General features: G+C 41.4%; 1 protein-coding gene across 1 annotated transcript in view; it reads left to right on the top strand.

Annotated features, from left to right (window-relative positions):
• Positions 1-15,862, top strand: part of PPP1R1C (protein phosphatase 1 regulatory inhibitor subunit 1C) — an 83,908-nt gene extending 68,046 nt beyond the window's left edge. Inside the window, exon 5 of the mRNA XM_073304757.1 lies at positions 15,502-15,862. Coding sequence (XP_073160858.1) covers positions 15,502-15,590 — 89 coding nt within the window. The 3' untranslated portion in view covers positions 15,591-15,862. The remainder of the gene's footprint in view (positions 1-15,501) is intronic.
• The last annotated feature ends 1,628 nt before the right edge of the window (positions 15,863-17,490 follow it).

The following is a 17,490-nucleotide window of genomic DNA, read 5'->3' on the forward strand; positions in this document are numbered from 1 at the left end:
CAGGACTGAGTTTGGAGACTTCTGTTTGAAGGAATTACGTTAGAAACAGCTCCTTCCACTGTGGGCAATATGGTGGTTTTTTGACAGTTGTGAGCCTGACAGCCATTTGATTGTCAATACTGTTGTCTTTAAAGGTAGTTAAAAAACCTTGGGTAGATGCACAAAGGGATTTAGGTGCCTACCTGCCTCTTCAGGTGCATAAGTCCAAAACTTGAACACAAGGAGAGGTTTCCCAGCTGTCAACCTCTGCCTGGAATTAGGCACCTAATTTCCTTCAAGGGGTGAAGGTTAGGCCTCACCCCTATCCTCAGGATTTCCTACTGGCTAGCTTAGGTGTTCCCTACTCGGTGTGCTGGCTTTTTTGAATTCCATTTCTGCCCCAGGCATTGCACAGGGAGCCTGGGCACCTAACAAAGGGCAGCAACAGGGCACCTAAAGTTAAACATTGAAATACTGAACTGAAAGGCACTATCTGCATGGTCAGATAGTGTGCGGTAACCAGGATGTAAATCTATAGCACCTTAGCCTGCCATGCACTAATTGGCCATGTGGCTCCTGCTGCCCTGAACTGTAGCAGAATCTAGATAGCCAGTTAGTATGCAGCAGCCTAGGGCACTGTACAGTCACACCCCTGAATTGCTGTGTGGAAACGCCCTATGTCCCCTCTGTGGATTTAGTCCCTTGATTTTCTTATTCTGAAAGGTTAACACTTCACAAAGTAAACAATTAGTCTTAGAATATCTCGGCTCATAGGTGCAATTCTGATTATGTACTTAGCATGATTTTCAGAGTTCCTGTGGTCACAGCACCTTTGAGAAGCTAGCTCTATCGATTTAATTTAAGCACACTAGCTGTCAGCTATTATGAGATTATGGGTAACGGAGATGAGAAAACTTCAGCCAAAAAACTTCAACTCACACACAAATCCAGACATCCAACCTCTGCTGCCGACCCCTCAAGCAAGTGCCTGTGTAAAGAGATGAGCGTTGCACATGTTTATTGCATATGAGAAACTATCATATATCTGGCAAGGTCTAGTTGAAGTTGTTGTTGGACTATTGGCCTCAGAACCTTCTTACATACAGATCAGTTGAGAAATTGGTTTTGCTTTAAATTGAAGGCAAGTGGAGCCTATTATAAGCTGAAACATCTATTTGGCTGACTGCGGGGGCTTCTGCTTATTATCTGAAGTCCTAAGCCTGGCTGACTTGTGCAGTGAGAAGGCTAGTGGGGGTGTTAGGGACTCAGCAAAATGAGATGTTTACATACTAGTAAGAGTTGCTTGGAGCTAGGAAAGCCTTAACTGTTTCTGTCAGTGAGAGATGTATACTAGTCAGTAACTAGGTAAACTGACCTCAGTCTCTAGTACATGCTTTATTCAATCTGTGGAGGGAGGATTTTCAACAGCATTTTTGTGTTGAGGTGGCTGCTTTGTGCTAATCATATCACGCTAATGCTGCTTAAAGAAACATTTAAATACAGGGAGGGGAAAGGGAATGGCAAGTGCAACTTGAGAGAATAAAATTGAAAACAGCCAAATACTTGTAATGTGCATTTATTGGCCAGTTATAGTGCTGGTTATGGCAGCAATGATGAGGGGCATATTGATTTTACTGAGGGGAGGATTAAGCCCGAATTTTGTAAATTAAGACGTAACAGGAGCTAAGCGGGCAGTTTGGTGACACTTAACAGGCATTTAGCAAATGAGTTCATTCCTATTGCATGATTGCTGAATGACCACTTGTGACTGTTTATGGGGTTATGGTGATGATATTCTAGAGATGCTACTCCAGCTGTGACCCACATAAAACTGTCACGTTTGCCAGTAGTTTGTTTTGTTTGTTTATCGTCACTGTATATGACACGCTGGACTCTATAGATAGCTTAGATTGTGTGACTGAATAATTTCTTTTGGTTGCATGACTTCATTTCCTCCCCATGCACCTGTGGATCGACTGGGATAGACCCCATATTATACTAAACCTACATTTTTTTGTCACTGAGTTACAATGCACTCGAACATTAACACGCTTAAAGCTGGCACTCTCCTTATCCACTAAGCTCTTGTTGGTGATAATGCCATGGAATCCATAGCACGTGCTATAATCTGTAGGCACTCCAACACCTGTTAAGGAATGAGCCTTAAATTTGCATTTCCTTAGTTACTTTAAACCAGAATGACCATAATGCAGGTTTTGTATGTCAATGAACCACACACTTGTGCCTTTTAACTCTAATTTTAGGCCCCAGTGCATTGTTAGCACACATTTTTACACATGTTTATTGTAAGTAAACTGCAGCTGTTTGAAATCGATTTCTAATTGTAACTGAAAATTAAAATCAAGTATAGGCTTCATCCTCTTTCCAGTGAAGAAAATGGCAAAATTCCCATTGACTTCAGTAGGAGCTGGATCAAGTCCTGTATTTTAAACAGTGTAACAACCCTGGTTGTGTTCATGCAGCCCACTGACTCACTTGAGTAAGGGTGGCATGACTAAGTCTGCATCATGGGCCAAAACCTGAAGTTATTGAGTATTACTTTGTCCTTTCTCAGGCAAAACTCCCATTGACTCAGTGGGCCAAAGCTAGCAGGAGGGACATATCTTATTTAGGATTCAATTGTGATACCACCATAGAGCACAGGGTAGGAGATGATGTGATATTGCCCAGCCGCTAGGAGAGCTCCTGGAAGCATTGTGCTTTAGACAACGAGGCTGCCTTCAGGAGCATCTGGGGAGCACATCTGCTGTGCCTGCCTTGAAGAAGGGCCCATGTGTGCTTCCCCTGAACGGAGCCAACTCTGCCTGGCTCCGAAAGTGAGTAGGGGCATAAGCACACAACCTGTGGGGAATCAAATGCTGGCAGTGCCACTAGACTCAAGCCATCCTTGTACTCAGAGGAGGAAGGGAGGGCACAAGGGAAAGTTCCTTTAACATCCTCTCTACAAACCTGCAAAGTCACCCAGTTATAACCTGGCACTCAGCACTGAGTCAATCTCCCATTGACTATGCTACCCTCAACTGAGCTCCGACTGCAATGGCAGTTTGCCTGAACAAGGCAATTAAGTGAAAATGAATAAACCTTGCAGAACAACCCCTTGATACAGATTGCAAGTCATGTATGCAAAGGGAAAACAAGAAAGCTCAAAATAGCCACTTGGGAAACTCTATCACTTCCTCTCTTGCTGCCTGATTTACTGTTTTACAACTGCCTGGGTCTTTCTTCAGTACATCTTAAACTATTTAAGGACTTAATATAGCTAGGATAAAACTTAAACTGTTTAGTCAGGGGAGTTATGATTAATAAGGTTAAAGGGCTTAGGGTATATTTTTCCACTGTGGTGTGTGGGAAATTAACTAAACATTTTCCATGAACCATAATGAGATGAGAGTTGTGCTTCTTAAATCTTTGTCATAGGAAAAAATTAAGTACAATAATGCATATTTGGCATCTATATTATATAGAACCTGGCCAACATATACAGTGTAATGTAACCTGACTTCATGGATGTAAAATATTTGGAAGAGTAGAAAAGTATATGGAACTATTATGAATTTTATGTAGGTGGAATTAAAATGATTTCCAATGTGTTATAGGGCTTTTAAATGTTTTCATTGGAATGTGAAATTGGAACTTTTTTGCACATCACGTATATTTAACCTTTATATACAGAGCATTTGAATCTTTGTTTAAAAAATAATTCAATGATATACACCATGCTAAAAATGCTTCCACTCTCTGAAAAATTAAAATAAACAGTGGCAACTGTTTGGGTAGTAGCATTGACTTTATGGGACAGCATCTTGGCTGGTGTCACTGTCATAGGTCTATTGAGTTCACTGAAGCTGAGTTCAGTGTATAAACCAGCTGAGCATCTGTCCCTATATGCTTGCTGACCTTTAGAGGAGTAGTGGAAATGAACTGAACCACCAGGTATCTGAAGGCAGAATCCATACACTGTCTCTTCCTGAATTCTTACTGGAGCAGGGAGAATGGAGGATAGTTAAGCAGCAAGATCTGGAGCCTACAGGCAGCTGAGCTGATGAAAGGTGTGGAGCAGGAGAATGCTTGCTGCATGCTTGGCACCTGTGAAAGGAGGCTTGTATATAGTGGGCCTGATCCTGTAAAATGCTGAGTGCCATCAACTTTCACTGAAGTCAACAACAGAGGAAGGTGTTTTACACCTGCCACAATTGGGCCTGGTGTACAGAAATGTGCAGCAGGCTGAGCAATGTGACTAACTGCTGTACCTAAGAAGGTGTAGCCAGGGCAGAGATGCTTGAGTACAGTCCAGTGACAGCGCTGCTATGCTTAGCCACCATTTTTTAGGAGTTTCAGTCACTCCTCCCGCCAATCCGGAGTAATGGCTCCGAGGTGCTTAAGAGCTGCACTTAGTAGAACCTGAAAGCAAGGGCAGCTGTGGGGGGCTTGGTCCTGACCATAGCCCAGACATGCACTTGACGATGGTAAGAAATCAATCGCTCTCCTCGTGAGAGGCTCAGTGTCTCCTGCCATCTGCTTGGTACAGTTCCTGCAGGCCCCCACCAGTCTGCTGCACCCGCTCCTCTCCACTTACTGGATCACACCTTTCCAAGCACCATGCTTAGCAGCCCTCAGCATTGTTCCCTCATCTGACGCCAGACAAGACAGAGGCCTAAGAGATTGCGTTTGCTGCTGGGTTAATATATGCTTGTGTCTAAAAACTGAGCTCTGTCAGTGCATGTAAACAGCCTGACACGCTACTTCAAGTGTCATCTCGTGAATAGAAAACAGTTAAAAAATATGAATAAGGGAACTAATGGTCTGATCCTACAAGAACTCCCAGTGCAGTTCACTCATTAAAGTAGGAGGGTGCTGTGGTTGTGTGGAGCTCTAAGTCAACTTTCACAGACTTTTACAAAACCCAACTATTTCTGATATTTTTCATTTTCCAATATAATTTTGTTTAAAATATCCCTGCAGGTTGTGCATTAAGGGTTCAGAACAGATCTTTGTATAGAGATGTCAACATTTTCCAAAGGCGCGTGTGATTTTTGGGACCCTCTGTTTCTGCGTGCTCTACCTCAAACACCATGAAAGGGCCTGATTTTCAGAAAGTGCAACACACTGAGCCTCCGAAAATCAGGCCTGGAAGGGGTCTCAGGGAGGGCAGCAAAAAATCAACCATTTTGGAACACTTAGGTTGAGACATTTTGTCAAGTCCTGAAGGTTTGTCACTTTTATTGTGTATATACACATAACAGAGCAAAAAGCAATTTCTTTCATAACAGGAGTGCGTGGGGTTTTGTTTTTATTACTATGTTTTTACATCTGTTACATCTGCAGGCAGTGAACAGGCAGATTCTATTAAATGTAATGGTAATCACCACTCCTCAGGCACCATACAGCAGCAGAGAGTAACTGAGGCAGATGATCAGCTTATGAAACCAAGGCGGAAAGATACACCATTTCAGCACCAAGCACCGTTTGTTCCAGGTAGGGCGTTTCAAGATGCACAATAGACTTTTAGGTAGCTCAAGCCTTATCCAATTTCTCATTGACATTGATCAGCCTTTCTTTTGACTTTTATGGGAGTTGGACTAGGCCCTACTAAATGAAGACAAAGAATGTAATGGGACTTTTGTGGGAGTTTTTGTTGCTGGGCCTTTCTGAGATGAATAAGGGATGCACCACATTGGCGTTCAGGTGTTGCAATGCTCCCGCCTGCCCCTCCCTGCCTCCCCCAATGTAAACTATTTGTGTTCTCCTTTCATGGATACTGCCTGGTACTTGGGGGTAGGAGTGTGGGATATTTATCTTTGGCAAGGTATGAGGGGCCAGATCCTTAGCTGATGTAAATTGGCATAGTTTCACTGAAGTCAGTAGAGTGATGCCGATTTATGACAGCAGAGGACCTGGCCCATTCTTTCTCTAGACGGGTATTCAGAGGGGTGGAATGAACCCAGAGACCAAGTACATCACTGTTATGAGGCACTTGGTGTCCACTGTGATCCCAAAACTCATTCCTTGGCCATGTGGTACCTATTTTAATTTGCTTTCATAAACTGTGTTTAAAAAACACAAGCACACAAACACACAAAACCCTCCACTTCTGAGACATGAAGTGGCACCATGTGAATGAGCATGCTCCAGCCAATATAATGATGTATAAAACTGAGTTTATTGCTAATAAGGGACTTAATTTTTTTTTGGTTTTGGTGTATTCTTTGAACGTATTGGTAACTAGCCCTCTGAAGATATACTAAAACACAGAAAATCAAAAAGATTAAAGTGATTTTTCTAGAATACTTATTTTTCTGCCTCTAAATTATTTTCCATAGAACAGAAGTGTCTTCTATTCAGGAACTAGAAATCCTAATTCCTGTTGGAACACTAAAAATCCTTTTGTAATACTGGCATCGGTTGTGCCCTGTGCAATCCTGTAGTGGAATAAAGGGATATAATCCCAGCAGCCCTTGGGTGTCCATGCAGAACTGTCTTGGAAACCTCAGGCATGGAAGGTTGGGGAGAAAAGTGGTAGGGCATGCCAGGGGTATAGCCTCATTGCAAGGAGCACATTGTTTCCAAGTGGGGAAGAGTTACTTTCAAGAGGGGAAGCAAAGAAGGAGTTGTGACTCTCTTTCAGTGTTCCCCTTGACGTGGCACAGCTACACACCACCTCATGCTCAGAGCTGAGCTTAAAGGCTCCATCTAGCCCTATGTGACACTGGACCAAGTCATTTAACCCGTGTGTGCCTCAGTTTTCTTCCTGTATTGTTCACTATGCTGTACAGAAGTGCATGCCTTAATTGTAAGTTATTTGATTTCAGGGGTCAGAGCAAACCTCAGCTGTACACTATGGTGGAGATATGGGGCCATTTTTTAAGCAAAGTAAAATAAGAAAATGAATTCCACATCCTTCAAAGGCATTAATGAGTTGTGACATGTGTGCTCCATTTGCCTCAAATAGTTCAGTTATTATTTTTTTGACAAAAACAATGATTAACATATTCAAAAGTGATTTTTGGGTGCCTCCATTTTTGAATGTCCAACTAGAGACAATTTAAAGAAACCTGATTTTTCAGAAAGGACCGAGCATCTGCCCTCTGAAAATTTGGCCACTTCAAAATGTCTCATGTTGGGTACTCAAATCACTAGTCATTGCTGAAAATCTTGGCCCACATGTCTCTAGTAGAGATGGGCCCAAACCCAAAACTTTGTATCCAAACACCCCTCTATACACTAAGGAGTTCAAAACATGAACTCAGATCTAAATCTGAGTTTTGCAAATAGCCATTATATTTTTAATGTGCCACAGTGTAATCCAAACACGTCTGAGCTTTGTGGGTGAGGACTGGGGAGGAGGCAGGGTACACAATGTTAATTTAGGCTCACACTATTAAATCAGTTCCAGATCTTATCTCCAATTTTTAGAACAGATATAATTACAGTAACCTTTGGTAATTTCACATCTTGTGATACTGATTAACCTTCTGATCTGGTGCTTTGGTCAGGTGGATATAAAAGCAAAAGTCAAGCTGCTGATTAACCATCACAGATTTTATGATGTGACCATGGAAATGTCATAAAGTTGCTTCATTTGCACACATAAATTATCAGGAATCCGCAAATATGCTTTGAGGCAGTGATTTCATCTAAAACGCATTACCAGTTCAAAGTATATTAGTGTACGCTTGCTGAAAATGGTTTGGCATTCAGGCTTTTTTCATCAGCATTAATTGGATTAAATGATCTGGAGTGAAATCTGAGCCGTTGATTAAAACACTTCTTGGCCTGATGGGGTTAAGAAAAAAAGAAAGGAAAAAGGGAAGACTAAAGTAAAATAAAAAACAGTGCTCTTATGCAGTCTTTGTTTTAGTGCAGGCTAGAGAATGAGTTTGAGCAAAGTAATTTTAAAGCACAGCAGCCTAGAGGCACCAACTGATTGTTGGGTTGGGGAAGCAGGAGAGAAATAAGGGGCAAGGGAAATCAGAACGGCATTATGAGTGGAATTGAGAAATAGTGCTGTAGGAGTGATGATAAAGGAGCAAAACCACCTACAAGAAGTGAAGTTTCTGAGTAGAATTTAAAACCTGAGCACAGGGACTGTGGAGCAGCAAATGAACAGAGCAAATGTAATGGAGCAAGAAGAGTGTGAACAGAGTGACCTTAGGGCAGCCAGAGTAGAAGCAGAACAGAACATCCTCTGAGCAAGCAACCTCAGGGCAGAGTGTCAACAGAGCAAAGAGTGAGAGGGGTGAAGTAAACTGAGAAGTGGCTCAGGGCAGAGCATATTGTGAAAACAAAGTAATCTTAGGGCAGAATATAAGCAGAACTGATTGAGAGCATGAGGGTAAATATGAGCTCACAGGATTATTTGCAGTCTGAAAAAACAGATCTTTGGGGCCAAGGGAGACTCATTTATGGATCAGCACTCAGACATGCATCCGATGAAGTGAGCTGTAACTCACGAAAGCTTATGCTCAAATAAATTGGTTAGTCTCTAAGGTACCACAAGTACTCCTTCTCTTTTCACTCAGACATAGCCCTTTACAATTATTATGAAATCTATAACTGTACGTGTTGATCTTAGCTCTCTCACGTGTACAGAGCAACATCTGCTGCCTAGAATTTTGCCCATTACATGAATATTGTATTGTTTTTTTCGGAGTGATATTTCAGAGTCTATATTTGTGGTTTGACCTTGGTAAATTCTTGTATTGATGGATATAGATAAATCCTGAACAGCAGCTGCTCTGGTACCTCTTTCTCACTATTAAAAAAGGGCAGAGGGTATGGAGTACATGGCTAATGTAACTTACATTAGGATCAGAATGAGAGGGGATAAGAAGAGTTTAGTTTTGTCTTTCCAGTTTTGTTTTCTACTTAATTAACACAGTTGTGGAATCAGTTGTGAAGACCGTGATGGTGAGCGAGGTTACAAACCTTTTACCCTAGTATCACCGGATAGATGATTGTTTAGTAAACAATTTAGATACTTCTAAATAAAAGGATACTGGGTATAGATATGGGCACAACTCAGAGATTGGCCCAACTAGTTCAGAAAACTTAAAGTGCATTATCTCTGGCGAAGTAGGATAGTATTTTATTATCTGCTTATTGCTGGCTTACTGCTGAGTCAGCTAGTTCAAACCACATAATCTAAAAAGCCCTAGAAAGTGAACTTGGAGAGGCTTTTAAAGGCCTCTTCCCACAGCCTCTGAATGACTGTCTGTCATATTATCTCCTTGTCCTTGTCCTAACATTTTGTACCATTGCTACCGCTGTGGGGAATGGTGGGAAATCTTAGAGGTCTATCATAGGCACAGCTTTGTGACTTCCTGCATTGTTTGCAGTCACGGCTCTTCATTGCAGATTAGGTGAAAAAGCTAGAATTTTGTCCTGGTGGTTTAAGAGGCTGCACCATGTGGTGCTTTAGAAGCATCCTAGGACAGTAAGGAAGTCATGTAACCTCCATCAAGGCTGAACAACCACAACAAAAGCTTTCACATCCCAGAATACACAACATGAAAGCAAAAAGTCCCAGTTAAGTGAATTTGTTTCTTTAAACATTTGTAAACATTTATGGGGGTGCAACAATCCCAAACTTTTCCCAACAATATCTGGCTCGCTCATGTAAGTTAATGCTGACTGTGTCAATAGGACCTTTGCCTGCTTATGAACTGCCCAGCCTCAGAATTGTTGTAAGTAGTGGGCCAGTTAGCTGCTGGGCATTGGTGGTTTCTGTGTTGCAGCAAGAAAACCTGACATCCAGTGCATAGAGTATAACTTGCGCCATGGTAGAGGGAAGCAGCTGTTTATTAAACATGGTTAGACGTTATCAGGTGTTTTTCCATCTGCACATCGCTGCACTCTAGGTTGTTTTACTGTGTAGCTATGTGACACATTCTGTAATACCATTGATCATATGGGCTGGCCTTCATTTTGGAAAACTGCAGTGCAATATTTTGGAGCTTATTGTGTAATATGATGAGCTTTGTGATAAAGGTTATGGTGGGCTGTAGGTCGGGGAGATCAGCACTTAACACTGATTGTTTCCTTACAAAAAACACAGGTTTATGCGAGAAACAAAAAGTTCAGTGTGCAATGCTCACTCAATAGTGTATCTCCCACTATGTAATTGCACCCTAAAAATAAACTTCACTCTGACCAAAATGTCATTCCATGGAACCACATCATACTAGTCTTATGTCCTGTGTCCTCCCTTTTAGCCATAGCTCTTGTTTCATCTCTTAAAAAAACAACAACCCTGCAATATTAAATATTCAGACTCCTAGCAATTTCTGATTGATCTTTTTTCTTAGTGTTCATTAATCAGGTATAGCAAATGTGTAATATATAGCTTGTCCAGAGAGAAACAGCAAGAGATGAATTTACAAAGCCATAACATTGGTTAGAGCTGAATGCTCATAAACCTACATTTGTGGGGAATTAGAACACAAGTATTTCTCTTCTTTAAAGGCTTTACCTAAAGCACTCGTCCCTGTTGTATGTGGGCACCTAAAATGTTGGGTTTTTTTTTTTTTTTACTTCTCACTGTTACGCAGTCTGATGCAAGTGGTTTAAAACATGCTAGATAAAGCAGAACTGCGTTGAAGTAGCTGGGTTAATTGTGGGCACTTTTAGAAGTGCTGTGATGCTGCTAAACCAGTGAAGAGGCCCATAATTTGCCTGCTTGATTTAAATATGAATGACCGTTTGCCAGTGATTTGGGTGCTATAATCCTTGACAGTAACAGGAAAGATGACAACATAGTATGGAGCACTGATTGACAATATTAGAGGCAGGGCTGGTAGCACTGTCTGTTAAGGTTGCCTGACACCCCTTACAATACCCTGTTTTAAGTTGTTTACCACTTTGCCAAACTTTAACTTTTTGGGGTAAATTTTTTCATGTCAGGTGTCTGCCTCAAGCTGATCATTTTGGAAAAGTTTCAACCAAAAAGGTTCAGCTGTTTCTCAGAATGATGCTGGGGGGAAATGCATTATTTTGCAATGCTAGAAAATTCTTCTCTTTGGGAGGCTGTTTGAACCCATGTGTTGGAGCAGGGCTGTGGTGAAATTTGGCAGTGGCCTTTGTGTCAGGCGTATGCCTTCTGCTTTTCCTGTGAAAATAAACCCACAGTTGGCCAATTTATAACCTCTCTGAAAAATATTTTTGCACATGCTCAGTAGAGACATTTTACAGGTTAGTAGTTAACATCTTCAAAGATTCCATGCGCACTGAGCATGCACTGTCTCCTCACAGTTCCTATCTCCTTGTGGGGCAAGAGAGAAACTGCGATGGGAGTTGGTGGGGAGAAGCGGGAACCAGGAAGGGAGACTGGGCCTGGTTGGGCAAGGGGACTGGGAGCCAGAAGGAAGACTGGAACTGCCAGGGCATGGAGACTGGGACTGGGGAGAGAGTGGAACTCAGATGGGAAGCTTGGAGGAGGAAACTAGGACTGGCTGTGCAAGGAGACTGGGATGAGAAGCCTAAAGAGTGGAGATTGGGACCAGTTAGATAAGGAGAATGGGTCTGGGGCAAGGAGTCGGGGGTGGGGAAGAGGCAGGACAGGAACAGGTTGGAGTGGATGAAGCAGAAGGGATCAAACTTGGAAGGAACAGGCAGAGGACATTAAAGAATACTCCATGCCAGAGCCTGCAACTGAACTCAAGACTTCTGAGTTTCACCCTTCCTCAGTTGTCAGCAAATATCTGTGAAATTCACTGCCAAATTGTCTGTCCCATCTACCTCTAGTGCTGGTCCACATAGAGGATAACAACCTACTATTGCTATCAGTAACTACAGAGGTCGATGTGGTAGATCTAATAGTTCCAACCCTGCTGATGAACATAGGTGGTCAATTTGATGCCACATGATATTTATTTTTTCTGGCTTTTTAAAAAAAACATAGGAAATTACCCTCAAAAATTACATTAAAAACATTAAGATTGCAAAGTCAGTTACTAAAAAAAATTAGGAAATGCCAGAATTAAGGTTGCCTGTGAAATCTGTATGTTTACCTATACAGGATTGTGTGAACATGGCTATCAGGTTAAGAACCATGGGCTAGATTCTGGTCTCAGATATGCCCGGCTCAGTCCACTGAAATTAATCTACTCCAGATTTCTGTCAATGTAAGTGTGACAAGTATCTGTCCCCATGTTTTTTAAGATGACAAATGACCTTACCTGTGTTTCTCATACAACACATTACGTTATCGAAACTGAATAAGTGCCATGGACTGTAATTGTCTACTCTTCATGCAACCCATACAATTTAACCCTTACGCTTCAGAAAAACAACTCTAGTGTAGTAATAGACTAGAACTGGTTGGTTTCATACAGTACCATATGCTAAGAGGATTACCATGCCATTGTCTGCCATTGTGGATGGCTAGAGCTGGGCAGGAACTGGATTTTTCATTTCTGATTTTTTTTCTGTTATGAAACAGAACAAAAGTAAAAAATTCAGTTTCCTACCAAATGAAAGTCTGGGGAAAAAATAATTTGGGGTCTATTGAAACATTTTGCTTTGATAATAGCGAACCATTTCATTCTGATTTTGATTTTTTTATATATAGAGTCTAGTATGTAATATAAAATAAGATTGAAAGGAAAAGTCATTTTGAAAAGGAAAATCTAAATGTTCCATTCTGACCTTATCAAAACACTTTTTTTTTTTAAAGTTTTCCTTTGAAACAAAACTTTCATAGAAATTGACACATTTCTGCAAAACATTTCGCTTTTGACAAATCAGAATTTTCCATTGGGAAAAAAACATTCCATCAGAAACTTTCCAACCAGCTCTATGGCACTGACAATACTACTAGGCTTCTGTGAGCTGCTCTCTTTCACTTTGGTATCTGTGGCACGTGTGACAGGGCACAATCTGGATTGCCACATGCTATGAAAGGGAAATAAGTCCCATCTTGGAACTGAAGCAGTAACAGATTAAGAGTAAAGCGCTAGAGCTTTCTGCGCCTCATATTATCAAAGGGTCTCAGTATGAAGCTTTTCCATTGTGACACAAACATTGATCTGAGCCTATTATAGGCTTAATATGGCCCTTTGATAAAGTTCATTATGTTCCACCAAGTTTTTATATAACGATAGCTAAGATTTTCAGAAGTGACTCAGCATTTTGGGGCTTTTATTTTTTGTGGGAGGGGGACACTTCCATTTTTTGGGTGTCCAGCTTGAGCCATTGATTTTCAGCGGGCAGGTCCTTAACACTTTCTGAAAAGTGGCTCCTTTCAGGTGTCTCAAGCTTGGGTGCCAAAAAATTGAGGAAAATCTTGTGAGCTCTTCAGAGAGCACTTCAGAAAATCTTGGCCTCTAAGGCTATGTCTATACTTACGGTGGTGTGTAGAGTACAGACACTGCCTGGGTATAAATAGCAGCATAGACTGAGGCATTGCTTAGCCAAGCAGTGTACAGCCTTAGGGTATAAACCCTACATGCCCAAGCAGTGCCTTCCACAGCTGCACTGCTATTTTTAGCAGCATAACATCTTGCTGCCCTGTCCCTGTCAGCTCCTGTCACTGCCGCCTGAAGCTACACAGTCCAGTGAGTAGCTACACAGCTTCTACATCCTGCTGCAAGCGTAGACGAGGCCTAAGGCTTATAACAATGGGATGGCTATTTTGGGATGCTGAGGTAGCAAATGAAAGTATGTGTGACTGGTAGGGAAAAGCACATTTGTGCTCTTGGAGCAACTGCTGAAGAAAATTTTGTTAAAGCAAACATTTTATTCTTTGTATTGCTGCCGGTCATGTCAGCTTTGATTATTGGTTACATGTCTGCATAGCAAGTGAGTTAGACTCGGTCAGGAACTAAATACAGTCCCAGCCACATAGTGACTGCACATTGTGAGCTGGGGAGGTGGTGCGAAGGCCTGGTCATAGAGGCCTTTTATGTTTGTTTTGGACCCGAAGGAGTAATTTCAGACATGAATAATAGGCATGAAATTTGAGGTCACATTTTCCCCCTTTGACTAAAACAATGGAAGGGTTGGGTTTTCAAGTTAGTCCTCAAAACTAAATCACAGCACTAAGAGAGCTATTGACTCTTCTTACCTGGGTCCTACCTCGTATACAGAGACACAATAAACTCCAAAGTTCTTACTCTCTGTGGTCTCAAATCTACAGTCCACTCAATCTATTCTCCATGAGGCCAGCCATGTGCCCCATTTCCCCCCATGATGTCACCCATCTTTGCTCCTACAGTACCTTCTCTTTGGCCAATCCTGTGCTGTTTCAGAAACCTCTGATTAGCTGTAGCAGCTGCCCTGCCCTTTACAAAATTCTTCCTCAACAGCCAATGGAGCAGACACTGTTTTACAAGTGAGGTGATTAGGTTGTCAGTGAAGATTGGCCTGGAGGTTTGATGGGAGGCTTAATAAATTCCTTTTCAGGCAGCTACTGGTGCTGGCCAGATGCTGGGTCGTGCAAAACTAGAGATAACAATATAGTAATCAGCAGCAGGGGAAACAGAAAGAATAACAGCACATTGGGTGCACTAAATCACCTTTAGAATTGTGCTTTAATTTGTTGAGTCCAGAACTGCCAGTGTCAAACCTTTCCAGAGAGGCACCCATAGATACAAGGAAGACCCAGGAGCTGCCTTGTTAACAGTTTTTGGAGGGGTATTTGTGAGCCTACCAAATTTTCCAGGGTCAACCATCATCTAGTTGTTTTGTGGTTGAGCAGAATGCTGTCCACTTCACGATTGCTTTTGTGTTCACCCCCATGGTATTTTAAAACTGGACAGAGAGTCTAGGAAGTACTCTGTGAACGTTTAGGATGAAAGGTGCTATTTAGGAGACATGAAATCAGAACGTGATTTAGCCAGTTATTTGTTTTTCAAAGTGTGCTGTGGGTTTTATTCACATATGACTAATGATAAAGCACGTTGCTAGGACCATAGCTTGCCGAAAGTCTATTGCAAAACTCCTGTTGACTTGCCTGGAAGTGACACATTTGTAGCAATGGCAAGATGCAGCTCCCAGAGTAGTTAGGTTCTAATTTTGTGGATGTTGCAAGGGATGAGTAACCTGCACAATCTTCGAACTAATTTACACAAAATGTGAATTCATTTAGGAGAGGGTTCATGAGCAGCTGAGTCCAAGCATACAAGGATTTGGGCCCTGTGTCTGCATTGCGTCTCTTCTCCAAGAGATGCGTTTCAGAGCTCACAATTAGACAGAAGCTCTAAATTCTGATGGCCAAGAACCCACAGCCATCTGCCATTATTTTATCTTTTCAGGTGCTTAACTTGATTGAGTGTGACATTGCTAATTCAACCCAGGAGTGCTGTTGGGAATCCTGGAATGGAGGGAAATACTGTTCTATCACAAAAGGTGTAATATGTAATGCTTGTATGAACTGAAAGGTTATGAAAGACAGCACCAATGAGGTCACTTAAAAAAAACCTTTCCATTTTTTTGTGGCCATTTTTCTTTAAACAGACAGTCCGATTTGAATAAATGTGACTTTAAATACAATCTTTATATTTGCAGGGGTTAAGCATCTGAAAAGTCAGAATGACTCAGCATTCCCAGAGGAAGAAGAGGGTGTCAATGAAAGAGAAGAAGAATGGGACCATTAATTAGCATTGGGCTTGTGTAAGAAAGGTTATTGTGAATAACTGAACTGCTAAATTTTCCATACTTAACATGGAATTCCATTGCTTGTGTTTCTGAAACATTCTTCATCTCATCACTCCAGGCACACATGGCAGGATGCTTTCCGGGGAGCATTCTTTGACTGGATTTTACAGCACTCTGCAAACTTGTCCTGTGATACTTGTAACTGAAGATAAACATTTATTTTACAGTCATTTTTCTTTCCTTTTTTATGTCTTAAAAATGTAATTTGCAAACATGTTAGTAATCTAACTTCAGTACTGCCCGAGCTTAATTATTGAATGTGATCTGTACTCCAAGACTTATTGTAAATAGTACCAATTTAAAAGCTACAAATAAATACTAAATTCATTTAGACATGATTTTATGTCGTGCAGTGCTTCTGTCTAACTTGAAGAGAAATATTTAGGTAAGGTGAGTCTTTAGAGCAGGGGCAGTTTTTAGCATATTAGGGTTACACCCAGTAATATACTTCAAACCCAAGATAAAGCAGACATGCCTGCTTAATTCTGCAATGCATTAGTTCTTTGTAGCTTTCAGTGTATGTACTGCATATAACAGTTCACCACTTCTTGCTTTCCATAAAGATATGTATCTGATGCTGCTCAGTCATGTCAGTCATTCAATGATACATTAACTGATTTTTCCTTTTTACTACTGAAGACAATCATATGAGGACATCAGGAAAATCTTTGATTTGGCGGAGACTGGCTGCCACAAAATATTGGTGATAGGCTGCAGAACCTTTCGTCTCTAAGAGCTGGTTCAATTTTGGCCTGGTTCAATAATGCTGTTACCATTTGACAGCTCATGTCAAGTTCTGTGAGTGCTGAACATCAGGAAAGCTTATGAAGGAGCAGAAAATGAGATGGGGTGGACAAATCCTACTTCTTTAAAGTTGTATTGAACATATTGTTCCCTATTTTTAATGGTCCATCTTTAAACCGAGGGCAACCTGTAGAACTGTGTTAGCTAAGGTTGTCCTTGGTATAAAGATGCATTTTGAATTTAGCCTTTCATCCACTTGATGAGCCAAGCTACTGAAAGCAGGAGATGAAGGGCTAGGAAAACACAGACTCTTTTGTCAGTGCCTTGAGTGCTCATTTGGCTCACATTTAAGCTGACAGTGTTCTGAGAAGACCTACCATTCATAGGGTCTGGAACAAGTGTTCCTTTGTTTGATAGTCATATCTTTCTCTACATCTGTATCTGAGTTCTTTATTGCAGCTCCACATTCCAAGTGATATTTATGGCTATAATTTAATGAAGAGCTGACTAATAGAAGAAATCCTCAGTTGTGCTGTAGACACAATGCTGAACTGAGGTATCTTTCTAATACAAGCAAAGGGGAAGCTTCCCTTCATAAAATATTAGAATGAAAAAAAGCTGAGACATTGGCCTGGGACCAAGAAGAGGTGGGTTCAGTTCTCAGCACTGCCACGGGTTTCGGGCGTGACCAACTTACTTAGTTTGGGCAACTCAAGTAATCATTCTGTGCCCCAGTTTGCCGTCTGTGAAATGGTGCTAATTTCTTTCTCCCACCGCTTATTTGTGTTGTTGCTTTAGATTTTAAGCTTCTCAGGATATGGATTGTCTTTTAGTGCATATGTACAGTATGTAGAACCCGGGGGGAGGCTGGCACATTTTTTATAGTGAGCGTGCTGAGACTCATTGAACCAAACTGTAAGCCCTGTACATAAGGGAAACCACTTCAAGCCAGGGGGTGCTGCCGGACCCCCATCATCCCTAATTCCAGCACCTATGTGTAGCACAGTGAGGGTGGAAACAGTTTCAGTTGGGGCCTGTAGGTTCTACTATAATACAGATAATTAATAACAGCATGAAGCATTTTGAAAATACATT

The sequence above is a fragment of the Lepidochelys kempii genome, chromosome 11, assembly GCF_965140265.1.
Source record: "Lepidochelys kempii isolate rLepKem1 chromosome 11, rLepKem1.hap2, whole genome shotgun sequence".
In the NCBI taxonomy this organism is placed as follows: Eukaryota; Metazoa; Chordata; order Testudines; family Cheloniidae; genus Lepidochelys; species Lepidochelys kempii.